Here is a 17,208-nt window from a genome sequence, read left to right as displayed (position 1 = left end):
TTCACGACTTTTGTTAGGCCAAAGCTAGAATATGCAGCGGTTGTGTGGTGCCCATATCTTAAGAAGCACATCAACAAACTGGAAAAGGTGTAAAGACATGCTACTAAGTGGCTCCCAGAACTGAAGGGCAAGAGCTACGAGGAGAGATTAAAGGCATTAAATATGCCAAAACTAGAAGACAAGAAAAAGAGGTGATATGATCACTACATACAAAATAGTAACAGGAATTGATAAAATCGATAGGGAAGATTCCTTGAGACCTGGAACTTTAAGAACAAGAGGTCATAGATTTAAACTAGCTAAACACAGATACCGAAGAAATATAAGAAAATTCACTTTCGCAAACAGAGTGGTAGACGGTTGGAACAAGTTAGGTGAGAAGGTGGTGGAGGCCAAGACCGTCAGTAGTTTCAAAGCGTTATATGACAAAGAGTGCTTGGAAGACGGGACACCACGAGCGTAGCTCTCATCATGTAACTACACTTAGGTAATTACACAGCATCACCATGGGTTCAGGGATGGCAGGTCTTCCCTCACAGGGTTACTTGAATTCTACGACCAGGCAAGAAAGAGAAGGGTGGGCAGACTGCATATTTTTGGATTGTCAGAAAGATTTTGATACAGTACCACACAAGAGGCTAGTGAAAAAGCTGGAGGTGCAGGCTGGAGTGAAAGGGAAGGTACTCCATTGGATAAAGGAGTACCTAAGCAACAGGAGACAACGAGTCAGTGTGAGGGATGAGGTCTCAGAGTGGCGAGACGTTACGAGAGGAGTCCCGCAGGGGTCAGTCCTTGGAACTATACTATTTCTGATATATGTAAATGATCTCCCAGAGGGTATAGACTCGTTTCGCTCAATGTTTGCGGATGATGCAAAAATTATGAGGAGGATTGAAACAGAGGATGATAGTAGGAGGCTACAAGATGACTTAGACAGACTGAGTGAATGGTCCAACAAATGGCTGTTAAAGTTCAACCCGAGTAAATGCAAAGTAATGAAACTAGGCAGTGGAAACAGGAGGCCAGACACAGGATACAGAATAGGAGATGAAGTACTTAATGAAACGGACAGAGAGAAAGATCTAGGAGTTGATATAACACCAAACCTGTCTCCTGAAGCCCACATAAAAAGAATATCCTCTGCGGCATATGCGAGGCTGGCTAACATCAGAACAGCGTTCAGGAACCTGTGTAAGGAATCATTCAGAATCTTGTACACAACATATGTAAGACCAATCCTGGAGTATGCGGCCTCAGCATGGAGCCCGTACCTTGTCAAGCACAAGACGAAGCTGGAAAAAGTCCAACGTTATGCCACTAGACTAGTCCCAGAACTAAGAGGCATGACTTACGAGGAAAGGCTGCGGGAATTGCACCTTACGACACTGGAAGACAGAAGAGTAAGGGGAGACATGATCACAACCTACAAAATTCTCAGGAGAATCGACCGGGTAAACAAGGATAAACTATTCAACACTGGTGGTACGCGAACAAGGGAACACATGTGGAAAATGAGAACCCACATGAGCCACAGGGACGTTAGAAGGAACTTTTTCAGTGTCAGAGTAGTTAACGGATGGAATGCATTAGGCAGTGATGTGGTGGAGGTTGACTCCATACACAGTTTCAAATGTAGATATGATAGAGCCCTGAAGGCTCAGGAGTCTGTACACCAGTTGATTGACAGTTGAGAGGCGGGACCAAAGAGCCAAAGCTCTACCCCCGCAAGCACAAATAGGTGAGTACAAATAGGTGAGTACATGAATAAGAAACTATTTTTTAATTTCATATCACAGACAACTTTATTTTTATAAAAAGATACACGTTAGCCGCTACCAAAGGTTTCTCAAATAAGCTGTATAATTCTCAGAAGAGACACAGACGACTCCAGAGTCCAGATCCGTTCCACAGAGGAGACTCAGACGAGTCCAGCGTCCAGAGCCATGCCATAGAAAATAGAGGACTTGTCCTGGAGCAGAGCAGATGGTTGGTCCAACTCCTTCACCACACCGTTGTCTAGGACCAACACCCTGGAACGACACCCACATGTAAATATCAGGAACTTAGGCCTAAACATAGCCATAACAAACACATTGGGATAAAACACAAGAGACGGAGCAGCTGCCTTCATGGTGTGGGTACTACCCGCTGCCTTCATGGTGTGGGTACTACCCGCTGCCTTCATGGTGTGGGTACTCCCCGCTGCCTTCATGGTGTGGGTACTACCCGCTGCCTTCATGGTGTGGGTACTACCCGCTGCCTTCATGGTGTGGGTACTACCTGCTGCCTTCATGGTGTGGGTACTACCCGCTGCCTTCATGGTGTGGGTACTACCCGCTGCCTTCATGGTGTGGGTACTACCCGCTGCCTTCATGGTGTGAGTACTACCCGCTGCCTTCATGGTGTGGGTACTACCCGCTGCCTTCATGGTGTGGGTACTACCCGCTGCCTTCATGGTGTGGGTACTACCCGCTGCCTTCATGGTGTGGGTACTACCCGCTGCCTTCATGGTGTGAGTACTACCCGCTGCCTTCATGGTGTGGGTACTACCCGCTGCCTTCATGGTGTGGGTACCAGCTGGTAACCTTGACCATGAGGGTCCCAGCTGGTAACCTTGACTGTGTGGGTCCCAGCTGGTAACCTTGACCATGAGGGTACCAGTGGGTAACCTTGACTGTGTGGGTCCCAGCTGGTAACCTTGACCATGAGGGTACCAGCTGGTAACCTTGACCATGAGGATACCAGTGGGTAACCTTGACCATGAGGGTACCAGTGGGTAACCTTGACCATGAGGGTACCAGTGGGTAACCTTGACCATGAGGGTACCAGTGGGTAACCTTGACCATGAGGGTCCCAGCTGGTAACCTTGACCATGAGGGTACCAGTGGGTAACCTTGACTGTGTGGGTCCCAGCTGGTAACCTTGCAGAGGCCGTGTAAGGCCAGCACACACTGGCTGGGATGTTTGCTATCATCGTGTAAGGCCAGCACACACTGGCTGGGATGTTTGCTATCATCGTGTAAGGCCAGCACACACTGGCTGGGATGTTTGCTATCATCGTGTAAGGCCAGCACACACTGGCTGGGATGTTTGCTAACATCTCCACCATTACCAACTTTGTGTTTATTTTTGTCTCAACCCGTAGGCCTATATTTATTATTTTTCTTGTGGTAATATTGGAGCGTCTGCACCTTGTTGTGTGTCTGTTTTGCTATAAAACATAAAATATAAGTCAGAGTAATTAAATATATATATCATTAGAAAGTATATTCAACATAAGTTATATCAGTAAATAAATGAAACTTATATTAATCAACACTTTCGTCACTGAATTATTGACAGGGAAAATTCATATATATATAAAGTGCAATTGTGAAAATTTATGTTATGTCTGTTGATATTCAAGAGTTTTGGGAATGAGGTATCAATATGTTCCTGAGATAAAGGTTAGTGACCTACCCCATGTGAGAGTACTCTAGACAATGGTAGAGGGGAACTATCCCATGTGAGAGTACTCTAGACAATGGTTGAGGGACCTACCCATGTGAGAGTACTCTAGACAATGGTTGAGGGACCTACCCATGTGAGAGTACTCTAGACAATGGTTGAGGGACCTACCCATGTGAGAGTACTCTAGACAATGGTAGAGGGACCTACCCCATGTGAGAGTACTCTAGACAATGGTTGAGGGACCTACCCATGTGAGAGTACTCTAGACAATGGTTGAGGGACCTACCCATGTGAGAGTACTCTAGACAATGGTAGAGGGACCTACCCCATGTGAGAGTACTCTAGACAATGGTAGAGGGAACTATCCCATGTGAGGGTACTCTAGACAATGGTAGAGGGACCTACCCCATGTGAGAGTACTCAAGACAATGGTAGAGGGGAACTATCCCATGTGAGAGTACTCTAAACAATGGTAGAGGGACCTACCCCATGTGAGAGTACTCTAGACAATGGTAGAGGGACCTACCCATGTGAGAGTACTCTAGACAATGGTAGAGGGACCTACCCCATGTGAGAGTACTCTAGACAATGGTAGAGGGAACTACTCCATGTGAGAATCCTCTAGACAATGGTAGAGGGACCTACCATAGAGCAGTAGCAAGTGAGTGACAGATTAAGAGAGGAGAAGATCTACCGTGAGGGTCGAGAATGTTTGGACTGACAATGGAAGGGTGTACAGGACAACATAAAACATTCACTTCGAAGTTTTTACTGAAAGTTTCCGACAAGTACTACCAGTACTTGTCCAAGTCCTGTGCCTCACTCAGTCAGGGTATAGTGAAGATCATTTGGTTCCCTCCTTAAACTTCCTTAACTAAGTTAGACTAATCTTGGTCTCAGTATTTGAAGGTCTTGCGTGTTAGGCAGCAGAAGTATGATCGCAGAGGCTACCCAATTTTGGTAGCTGTTAAGGTAATAGGAAGGTAATCCATAAATCTATTTTCATTGTATGCACTAAACTAATTTCTTAGAAAACAAAACAAAACAAAAAAATTGAAAAAAACTAATTTTTTTTAACTTAATATTTTTTCTAATGAAACTAATTAAAATATTTTTTTAATATATACTATTGTGATAGCAAAGAGTCATAGATATGATTTCCGTTGACACTTGTTTGATAATCGTTTTTGATCATTTTGGTATAATTTTGACATTTGAAGAAAGTATTTTTATTATCCCTTCCTTTTTTCGCTACGATGCTGAAACTTGGACCAGATGAAACCCTTTTCATATACAACTTGTCAAAAAAGTTTGATTGAAATCGAACGAGTTTTCATTTATTGCACATTTGGGGCAAATTGGGATCTAATGCCCCCTTAGCCCCTTAGTTGATATGTACTTTATATGAAGGACAGATAAGAAGATAAGCTTGTTACGTGTGTTATATTGCGATGTTTCTACTGGATAGCGACGCAATAATTTACGCGCCATAAAGAATTGCGTGAGCAGGGTTTGCCAGCTCATGTGGACCTCACCCCTCGTAGCCAACCGGTTGAGGTCCCCTTCAGCCAGCTCATAAGGACCTCACCCCTCATAGCCAACCGGTTGAGGCCCCCTTCAGCCAGCTCATGTGGACCTCACCCCTCATAGCCAACCGGTTGAGGCCCCCTTCAGCCAGCTCATAAGGACCTCACCCCTCATAGCCAACCGGTTGAGGCCCCCTTCAGCCAGCTCATGTGGACCTCACCCCTCGTAGCCAACCGGTTGAGGCCCCCTTCAGCCAGCTCATAAGGACCTCACCCCTCGTAGCCAACCGGTTGAGGCCCCCTTCAGCCAGCTCATAAGGACCTCAACCCTCGTAGCCAACCGGTTGAGGCCCCCTTCAGCCAGCTCATAAGGACCTCACCCCTCGTAGCCAACCGGTTGAGGCCCCCTTCAGCCAGCTCATAAGGACCTCAACCCTCGTAGCCAACCGGTTGAGGCCCCCTTCAGCCAGCTCATGTGGACCTCACCCCTCGTAGCCAACCGGTTGAGGCCCCCTTCAGCCAGCTCATAAGGACCTCACCCCTCGTAGCCAACCGGTTGAGGGCCCCTTCAGCCAGCTCATGTGGACCTCACCCCTCGTAGCCAACCGGTTGAGGCCCCCTTCAGCCAGCTCATGTGGACCTCACCCCTCGTAGCCAACCGGTTGAGGCCCCCTTCAGCCAGCTCATAAGGACCTCACCCCTCGTAGCCAACCGGTTGAGGGCCCCTTCAGCCAGCTCATGTGGACCTCACCCCTCATAGCCAACCGGTTGAGGGCCCCTTCAGCCAGCTCATGTGGACCTCACCCCTCATAGCCAACCGGTTGAGGGCCCCTTCAGCCAGCTCATGTGGACCTCACCCCTCATAGCCAACCGGTTGAGGGCCCCTTCAGCCAGCTCATGTGGACCTCACCCCTCATAGCCAACCGGTTGAGGACCCCTTCAGCCAGCTCATAAGGACCTCAACCCCCATACCCAACCGGTTGAGGACCCCCCCCTCCCATGTACTAGTTGACACTGACATAACCCACTCACCGTGTTGAGTCCATGATTGTATTGAGTCTATGAGCGATGGTGAAGACAGTACACTCTCTGAACTCGTGGCGGATGGTCTGCTGGATGAGGTCGTCGGTCTCCAGGTCGACGGCGGCGGTGGCCTCGTCCAGCACCAGGACCCGGGTCTTGCGGAGGAGTGCCCGCGCCAGGCACACCAGCTGCCTCTGGCCCACGCTGACACACAAGCGTCAACACTTTATTGTCAACACTTAATACTTAATATTACATGTCATTCTATTCTATATTGTAAATATTCCAACCATCGTGCACGCAGGAAGTGATTGGGTAGTACTTGTGTACAATGTACTTGTGTTTATTTGAGTTAGTTGTTATTTAAAGGTGACCAAATTAAAACTGTACTTTACTTTCAACATCACTTTTTTTAAAGCAATAAAATGTTATAAACAAATAAGTAAGTGGTATATATATGCCAGGCCGACCTACTGGAACAGTCATGTTGTCGGGTATATACAGTAGAGCAGTCATGTTGTCGGGTATATACAGTAGAGCAGTCATGTTGTCGGGTATATACAGTAGAGCAGTCATGTTGTCGGGTATATACAGTAGAGCAGTCATATTGTCGGGTATATACAGTAGAGCAGTCATGTTGTCGGGTATATACAGTAGAGCAGTCATGTTGTCGGGTATATACAGTAGAGCAGTCATATTGTCGGGTATATACAGTAGAGCAGTCATATTGTCGGGTATATACAGAAGAGCAGTCATGTTGTCGGGTATATACAGTAGAGCAGTCATATTGTCGGGTATATACAGTAGAGCAGTCATGTTGTCGGGTATATACAGTAGAGCAGTCATGTTGTCGGGTATATACAGTAGAGCAGTCATATTGTCGGGTATATACAGTAGAGCAGTCATATTGTCGGGTATATACAGTAGAGCAGTCATATTGTCGGGTATATACAGTAGAGCAGTCATGTTGTCGGGTATATACAGTAGAGCAGTCATATTGTCGGGTATATACAGTAGAGCAGTCATGTTGTCGGGTATATACAGTAGAGCAGTCATATTGTCGGGTATATACAGTAGAGCAGTCATATTGTCGGGTATATACAGTAGAGCAGTCATGTTGTCGGGTATATACAGTAGAGCAGTCATATTGTCGGGTATATACAGTAGAGCAGTCATATTGTCGGGTATATACAGTAGAGCAGTCATATTGTCGGGTATATACAGTAGAGCAGTCATATTGTCGGGTATATACAGTAGAGCAGTCATATTGTCGGGTATATACAGTAGAGCAGTCATATTGTCGGGTATATACAGTAGAGCAGTCATATTGTCGGGTATATACAGTAGAGCAGTCATATTGTCGGGTATATACAGTAGAGCAGTCATGTTGTCGGGTATATACAGTAGAGCAGTCATATTGTCGGGTATATACAGTAGAGCAGAGTCTATCACAGATTAAGAAGGTATTTAAAAATAGAGCACTGCAGAAGATGTACAGATGGGCAGTCTGGGAGAGTCGAGGAGTCTGCGACAGTCTGGGACAGTTTGGGACAGTCTGGGACAGTTTGGGACAGTCTGGGACAGTTTGGGACAGTCTGGGATACTCTGAGACAGTCTGGGACAGTCTGGGACAGTCTGGGATACTCTGAGACAGTCTGGGACAGTCTGGGACAGTCTGGGATACTCTGAGACAGTCTGGGACAGTCTGGGATACTCTGAGATAGTCTGGGACAGTCTGGGACAGTCTGAGACAGTCTGGGATACTCTGAGACAGTCTGAGACAGTCTGGGATACTCTGAAACAGTCTGGGACAGTCTGGGATACTCTGAAATAGTCTGGGACAGTCTGGGACCGACTGGGAGAGTCTGGAACAGACTGGGAGAGTCTGGAACAGACAGGAAACAGTCCGTACCTGAGGTTCTCTCCGCCCTCTGCCACTTCGTGTTGCAAGCCCCGCTGCAGACTGCACACGAACTCCTTGAGGTGTGAGTGTTCCAGGGCCGACCACACCTTGTCGTCGTCGTACATGTTGAAGGGGTCCAGGTTCATCCGGAGCGTCCCACTGAAGAGCACCGGGTCCTGTGTCGTGGACACCACACACCATGGTTATGCTAGCGGGCACGACATGGTACTGGGTTATGCTAGCGGGCACGACATGGTACTGGGTTATGCTAGCGGGCACGACATGGTACTGGGTTATGCTATCGGGCACGACATTATACTGGGTTATGCTAGCGGGCACGACATTATACTGGGTTATGCTAGCGGGCACGACATGGTACTGGGTTATGATAGCGGGCACGACATGGTACTGGGTTATACTAGCGGGCACGACATGGTACTGGGTTATGCTAGCGGGTACGACATGGTACTGGGTTATGCTAGCGGGTACGACATGGTACTGGGTTATGCTAGCGGGTACGACATGGTACTGGGTTATACTGGCGGGCACGACATGGTACTGGGTTATGCTAGCGGGTACGACATTATACTGGGTTATACTAGCGGGCACGACATTGTACTGGGTTATGCTAGCGGGCACGACATTATACTGGGTTATGCTAGCGGGCACGACATTATACTGGGTTATGCTAGCGGGCACGACATTATACTGGGTTATGCTAGCGGGCACGACATTATACTGGGTTATGCTAGCGGGCACGACATTATACTGGGTTATGCTAGCGGGCACGACATTATACTGGGTTATACTAGCGGGCACGACATTATACTGGGTTATGCTAGCGGGCACGACATTATACTGGGTTATGCTAGCGGGCACGACATTATACTGGGTTATGCTAGCGGGCACGACATTATACTGGGTTATGCTAGCGGGCACGACATTATACTGGGTTATGCTAGCGGGCACGACATTATACTGGGTTATGCTAGCGGGCACGACATTATACTGGGTTATGCTAGCGGGCACGACATTATACTGGGTTATGCTAGAGGGCACGACATTATACTGGGTTATGCTAGCGGGCACGACATTATACTGGGTTATGCTAGCGGGCACGACATTATACTGGGTTATGCTAGCGGGCACGACATTATACTGGGTTATACTAGCGGGCACGACATAGTACTGGGTTATGCTAGCTAACACGACATAGTACACAGTTATACTAGCGGGCACGACGTAGTACACAGTTATACTAGCGGACACGACATAGTACACAGTTATACTAGCGGACACAACATAGTACACAGTTATACTAGCGGACACGACATAGTACACAGTTATACTAGCGGACACGACATAGTACACAGTTATACTAGCGGACATGACATAGTACACAGTTATACTAGCGGACACGACATAGTACACAGTTATACTAGCGGACACGACATAGTACACAGGTATACTAGCGGGCACGACATAGTACACAGTTATACTAGCGGGCACGACATACCTGGTTGATACCTAGTTGATGGGGTTCTGGGAGTTCTTCTACTCCCCAAGCCCGGCCCGAGGCCAGGCTCGACTTGTGAGAGTTTGGTCCACCAGGCTGTTGCTTGGAGCGGCCCGCAGGCCCACATACCCACCACAGCCCGGTTGGTCCGGCACTCCTTGGAGGAATAAATCTAGTTTCCTCTTGAAAATGTCCACGGTTGTTCCGGCAATATTTCTTATGCTTGCTGGGAGGACGTTGAACAACCGCGGACCTCTGATGTTTATACAGTGTTCTCTGATTGTGCCTATGGCACCTCTGCTCTTCATTGGTTCTATTCTACATTTTCTTCCATGTCGTTCACTCCAGTACGTTGTTATTTTACTGTGTAGATTTGGTACTTGGCCCTCCAGTATCTTCCAGGTGTATATTATTTGATATCTCTCTCGTCTTCTTTCTAGTGAGTACATTTGGAGGGCTTTGAGACGATCCCAATAATTTAGGTGCTTTATTGCGTCTATGCGTGCCGTATATGTTCTCTGTATTCCCTCTAATTCAGCAATCTCTCCTGCTTTGAAGGGGGAAGTGAGTACTGAGCAGTACTCAAGACGGGACAACACAAGTGCCTTGAAGAGTACAACCATTGTGATGTGATCCCTGGATTTGAAAGTTCTCGTAATCCATCCTATCATTTTTCTGGCTGTCGCAATATTTGCTTGGTTATGCTCCTTAAACGTTAGGTCGTCAGACATTATTATTCCCAAATCCTTTACATGCTGTTTTCCTACTATGGGTACATTTGATTGTGTTTTGTACTCTGTATTATGTTTAAGGTCCTCATTTTTACCGTACCTGAGTACCTGGAATTTATCACTGTTAAACATCATGTTATTTTCTGATGCCCAGTCGAAAACTTTATTAATATCAGCTTGAAGTTTTTCAATGTCCTCAGCCGAGGTAATTTTCATACTGATTTTTGTGTCATCTGCAAAGGATGGTACGAAGCTGTGACTTGTATTTTTGTCTATATCTGATATGAGAATAAGGAAAAGCAGTGGTGCAAGGACTGTACCCTGAGGTACAGAGCTTTTCACTGCACTTGGACTAGATTTTATATGGTTGACAGTTACTCGCTGAGTCCTGTTTGACAGAAAACTGAGTATCCAGCGTCCTACTTTACCGGTTATTCCCATTGACTTCATTTTGTGTGCTATCACGCCATGGTCACATTTATCGAAGGCCTTTGCGAAGTCCGTGTATATCACATCAGCATTCTGTTTCTCTTCTAATGCCTCAGTGACTTTGTCGTAGTGCTCAAGTAGCTGTGAGAGGCACGATCTTCCCGCTCGAAATCCATGTTGGCCTGGGTTATGAAGGTCATTGGTCTCCATGAAATTGGTGACCTGACTCCTAATCACTCTCTCAAATACTTTTATGATGTGCGATGTTAGTGCAACTGGTCTATAATTTTTTGCCAATGCTTTGCTCCCTCCCTTATGTAGAGGGGCTATGTCTGCTACTTTAAGTGCATCTGGTATCTCCCCCGTGTCCAAGCTCTTCCTCCACACTATACTGAGTGCCTGTGCTACCGGCACTTTGCATTTCTTTATAAATATTGAATTCCATGAGTCTGGACCTGGGGCCGAGTGCATGGGCATGTTTTCAATTTCTTTTTCAAAATTTAGTGCGCTCGTGTTTATATCAGTTATATTTACCGGGGTTTGAATATCCCGCATAAAGAAATTGTCTGGATCTTCCACCTTCATGTTGTTTATTGGAGTGCTAAACATGTCCTCATACTGCTTTTTTAGGATTTCACTAATTTCTTTGTCATCCTCCGTGTATGAACCTTCACTTGTACGAATAGGTCCAATACTGGCAGTGGTTTTTGCTTTTGATTTCGCATATGAGAAGAAATATTTTGGATTTTTCTTTATTTCCTGAATTGCTTTCTGTTCTAACTGCCTTTCTTCAGTTTCATATGAGTGTTTCAATTTCCGCTCGATTTCTTCAATCTCCCTATTTAAATTATTCCTTCTTTGACGGGAAATTCGTGTCTGCATAAGCAGTTCCGTTATTTTTTTCCTGCGTTTATAGTGTCGTCTGCGTTCTCTTTCTACGTTAGATCTCTTTCTGGCTTTCCTCAAAGGAACATGTTTCAGACAGACTTGATACGCTTCTGAAGTAAGTTTTTCTATTCCTTCTATAGGACTTGTATTATTTAGAACAGTTCCCCATGGAATGTTTGTAAGTTCCCTGTTTATTATCTCCCAGTCTATCCTTTTATTATTAAAATTGAATTTACTGAATAGCCCCTCTCGCTTTATCAACGTTTTAGGTCTATTCTGAGTATTGATGGTCGTTTGCACTTCAATGAGTTTGTGATCTGAGTATGTGGTATCTGATATCATAATGTCTCTGATAATGTCTTCATTGTTCGTAAAGACCAGATCTAGAATATTTTCATTTCTCGTTGGCTCCGATATCTGCTGATTGAGTGAAAATTTGTCACAGAATCTAAGTAGTTCTCTAATCTGTGGTTGGTTAGGTCCTGATAGATTTCCTGGTATAATATTATTGTTTGCTATTTTCCACCTGAGACTAGGCAAGTTGAAGTCACCTAGGAAAATAATATCAGGTATCGGGTTCTCCAAATTATCAAGGCTATTCTCTATTTTGCTTATCTGTTCTGTGAATTCCTCAGCCGTTGCATCTGGCGGTTTGTATATTAGTATAATCACTAAATTTATTTTCTCAATTTTTAATCCCAGTACCTCTACCACCTCATTTGTAACGTTTAGGAGCTCCGAGCATACAAGGTCTTCCCTAATATACAGACCCACTCCTCCATGTGACCTAATTTTCCTATCACACCTGTATAGGTTATATCCTGGAATCCAGATCTCACTGTCCAACAATTCCCCTGCATGGGTTTCTGTGAAAGCTCCAATTACTGCATTTGACTCCGTGAGGAGGCCATTTATGAACTGTACTTTGTTGTTTGTTCTTGTTTTCAGTCCTTGTATGTTGGCAAAAATGAATGAGGTTACTCTATTAGTGATAGTTTGAATGGGAGACTTTTTCGGCACGTCCATTAATCGTGGACATAATGAGTTTGTTCTGACCAGTACTGATTGTTGTAGGGCAGTTTTCTGTCGTAGTTGTAGTCCCTTTCGGTGGGTAATTGTATCTGTAATTTTGGAATGCCAGTGGATCTGGCATCCAGTTCCATACACTCTCCCTGCTGCTCCTTTTGAATTCTCTGCCGGTCTGGTATAAAAAATTTATAGAGTTTCCTCCAAATTCATTATCCTGCTTGCCACTCTTTATGTAGCGTTCCGTGCCTTTCACGTGAAAGTGTGGGCAGCTAAGGTCATAGCATTTTCTGTCCTCCAGTGAGGTTTGGCACATGTCAGGATGGAAAAACCTACGTATTGATCCAAATCGACACTCACCTTTCCTAAGCATATTTAAACATTTTTTGGGATGTTGGTAACTGCATTCTAATCCTTTCTTATTACCAGCATATCTATGTCTGCATATGCCCTTTGCATAAAATTTGCATAAGTCTGTCCTTCTGTTCTGAATTGCTCTATCGAGAACCGTCGTGGTGTCTGTACCTATCGAGCTGTCAGTGCCGTCTGGTACACTTTCTAGTTTACTGTCATCTACATCCTGGCCTACTGAGTCAGAGTTTGCAACTTCCTGAGTTTCAGCCTCAGTTTCATCCCTGACTATAGCCTCCGCCCCTTGTATATTAGAATTGTTGTTCCTTTCCCACTCCTTCTGGATGGCTGGTAGGCTTCCAATGAATGATGTTTTCCGTTCATGCGTCATGTTATCTAGAAGGTTTTTTAGGATATTCCAAGCTGGCAGGTCATTTTTACACACCCAAAGCAAGTGGCCATCTCTCAGTGCCGTAGTGTTACTCACTCCTGTACAAGCTGAATGGAATCTAGTCTTACAGATATAACATTCAATTCCCGTTACCTTCGTCTTTAAGGAGTTGTTACAGTGTCCACAAATTTGTTTATTTACTCCCATATTGCCTTGTTTTGTTGTATATATCTATATATTTATAATATTATATGTATATTGTATATTTGTAACAATATATATGTATATATATTTATATGTTTAATATTATAATATTATATGTATATCGTATATTTGTAATATTATGTGTGTTATTTTGTTCAAACTTTATGGCAGGTACTTAGCGTAGGTAGCGAGGCTGGTCCCCCGGTCAGTACAGGTGACCTCTTGTGGCCCAGGTTGATGTCACCAGTTTCCAGTTACCCGATTTATAACCACTGATGCCGCCTCTTGCCACTATTTTATATTTCTAGTGTTCTATATTTATAATATTCACTTCCAACTTATATGTTGTTGTGATACCCGTTCCACATCACTGTTCCACGAATCACCGTTCACTATTTTTTTTTTTTTTCGTTTTTCTTATCCTAATACACGCATGTACACTAAGCCTCGTTCACTGGCTCACACGCGGTCTCCCGTTTATTCTCTATTTAACACAAAGTTCTATTGTTAATGACTATTTTCAATTTTCCAGCGGTCACTATGCACTTTGTTATGTCTGTAATCAGTAATCCACGGCAGTAGTCCTACGAATCCCTGTTAATGTCACGATTTTAACGGAGCGCGCACGGTACGTCTACCCCCTCCCTCGACCTCGACTCCTTTTTTGCATAGTACTGATAATTTTTTCTCTCTTCATCTTGCTTTCATTATCATTATTATACTAAACTTTGAACTGTTCTCTTGGAATTTTAACCCACTACAATCTTTAGGTAATACATAATTATATATTATTAAATACGATGTTTACCTGTCATGATAACCAAGTATCACATCAGGGAATTAAGGAACGACGATGTTTGGGTCCTTCCCTGGGAGTTAAGACCCATCTCTATTCTGGTCATATCAAATGATCTTACTACATTCGTGACAGTGTCTTCAAGTTCTAGATCGTCTATAAGCAAGTTATCAAGCATAAGCTCCGTTCACCTGTTCAATGTTCTTGTATAACACTGTGACATCATTCCTCAGACTCACTTGAGGAATGATGTCACACTAACTCACCTGCGGAATGATGGTGAGTCTCCCACGGACGTCATGTAGGCCTATGGTTGATATGTTGACACCATCAATGGTGATGTTACCGCCAGCGGCCTCGATAATCCGGAAGAGGCCGAGGGTGAGGGAGGACTTACCGGCCCCCGTACGGCCTACTATCCCTATCTTGAAGAAAACATTATATTTTAACTTTAGATAACTGCAAAATTATATAATTTATTATTATAGATAATAAATCCTGTACTGTATTGCACGTGATTCAATAAAATCTTACTTGTAAGAAATAGAGTGTATACTGTATGATAGTAGGAATTATATACATTATACACCTGCATGTTGTAGTAAATACTGGTATAATATACGGTTGATAATAGTATTATATAGAGTATATACTTATAAGAAATAATTTAGTGTCGTATACAGTTTATATTGTATGATATACTACATACACAGAGTATATACTAGTATGATACAGACTATACGCACAGGGTATATCACATTAACTTGGCTGAAAACATACATCATAGCTCATACATACGGTATGCATTATCTGGTTATGTACAGACTGTATACTGGTATAATGTATAGTATACACTAATGTGGAATACAGTATATATATACTAGATATACAGTATAGGTTGGTATGATAATAGTTGCATGTATTACTGTGAGTTCAGGAACAATGTACAATAATGCTGGTATGATGTACAGTATAATGTATACAAGTATGATAAAAATATACATTGGTATTGAAATACAACATATTAATATATGATATACAGTATATACATCAATGATATACATAACAAACTTGTTCAACATGCATATAAACTGCAATGATCAGCATTATTTAAAGATACGATATATATATATATATATATATATATATATATATATATATATATATATATATATATATATATATATATATATATATATATATATATATATATGCGAACAAGCCTGAATGGTCCCCAGGACAATATGCAACTGAAAACTCACACCCCAGAAGTGACTCGAACCCATACTCCCAGGAGCCACGCAACTGGTATGTACAAGACGCCTTAATCCACTTGACCATCACGACCGGACATAATGAGGTGATAGCCAAGGCTATTTGAACCACCCCACCGCCGGCACTCGGATAGTAATCTTGGGCATAGCATTTTACCAAATCACCTCATTCTTTGGGGCACACGTGAGGAACACAAATGCGAACAAGCCTGAATGGTCCCCAGGACAATATGCAACTGAAAACTCACACCCCAGAAGTGACTCGAACCCATACTCCCAGGAGCCACGCAACTGGTATGTACAAGACGCCTTAATCCACTTGACCATCACGACCGGACATAATGAGGTGATAGCCAAGGCTATTTGAACCACCCCACCGCCGGCACTCGGATAGTAATCTTGGGCATAGCATTTTACCAAATCACCTCATTCTTTGGGGCACACGTGAGGAACACAAATGCGAACAAGCCAGAATGGTCCCCAGGACAATATGCAACTGAAAACTCACACCCCAGAAGTGACTCGAACCCATACTCCCAGGAGCCACGCAACTGGTATGTACAAGACGCCTTAATCCACTTGACCATCACGACCGGACATAATGAGGTGATAGCCAAGGCTATTTGAACCACCCCACCGCCGGCACTCGGATAGTAATCTTGGGCATAGCATCTTACCAAATCACCTCATTCTTTGGGGCACACGTGAGGAACACAAATGCTAACAAGCCTGAATGGTCCCCAGGACAATATGCAACTGAAAACTCACACCCCAGAAGTGACTCTGATCACTCTGAAGTGACTCTGACATATATATATATGACATATATATATATATATATATATATATATATATATATATATATATATATATATATATATATATATATATAACAGTATATTGGTAACATATAAGTATTGGTATATGCAAAGCACAGCATACACTGTTACAATATACAGTACTTTACACACTGATATTATACCACATATTCTAGTATGATGTACAACATGTACACGGATGATGAACAACATGTACAGGGATGATGAACAACATGTACAAGGATGATGAACAACATGTACAAGGATAATGAACAACATGTACAAGGATGATGAACAACATGTACAAGGATGATGAACAACATGTACACGGATGATGAACAGTATGTACTGGTATGATGTACAACATGTACACGGATGATGAACAACATGTACAAGGATGATGAACAACATGTACAAGGATGATGAACAACATGTACAAGGATGATGAACAACATGTACAGGGATGATGTACAACATGTACACGGATGATGTACAACATGTACAAGGATGATGAACAACATGTACAAGGATGATGTACAACATGTACACGGATGATGTACAACATGTACAAGGATGATGAACAACATGTACAAGGATGATGAACATGTACAAGGATGATGAACAACATGTACAGGGATGATGTACAACATGTACAAGGATGATGAACAACATGTACAGGGATGATGTACAACATGTACACGGATGATGAAAACATGTATACGGATGATGTACAACATGTACACGGATGATGTACAACATGTACAGGGATGATGAACAACATGTACAGGGATGATGAACAATATGTACAAGGATGATGAACAACATGTACAAGGATGATGAACAACATGTACAGGGATGATGAACATGTTGGAAAATCCGACA

General features: G+C 43.6%; 1 protein-coding gene across 1 annotated transcript in view; it reads right to left on the bottom strand.

Annotated features, from left to right (window-relative positions):
• Positions 1–1,775: 1,775 nt before the first annotated feature.
• The window catches only part of LOC123772628 (multidrug resistance-associated protein 1), a 208,421-nt gene continuing 192,988 nt past the window's right edge, over positions 1,776–17,208 (bottom strand). Inside the window, exons 28-31 of the mRNA XM_069303618.1 lie at positions 14,501–14,659; positions 7,912–8,078; positions 6,009–6,203; positions 1,776–2,030 (exon numbers count right to left, since the gene is read on the bottom strand). Of these exons, the coding sequence (XP_069159719.1) occupies positions 1,919–2,030; positions 6,009–6,203; positions 7,912–8,078; positions 14,501–14,659 (633 nt within the window). The 3' untranslated portion in view covers positions 1,776–1,918. The remainder of the gene's footprint in view (positions 2,031–6,008; positions 6,204–7,911; positions 8,079–14,500; positions 14,660–17,208) is intronic.

Source organism: Procambarus clarkii, chromosome 50 (genome assembly GCF_040958095.1).
Source record: "Procambarus clarkii isolate CNS0578487 chromosome 50, FALCON_Pclarkii_2.0, whole genome shotgun sequence".
NCBI classification, from domain to species: Eukaryota; Metazoa; Arthropoda; class Malacostraca; order Decapoda; family Cambaridae; genus Procambarus; species Procambarus clarkii.
Note: the sequence above shows the minus strand (reverse complement) of the source record. Positions and strands in the feature narration are given on the sequence as shown.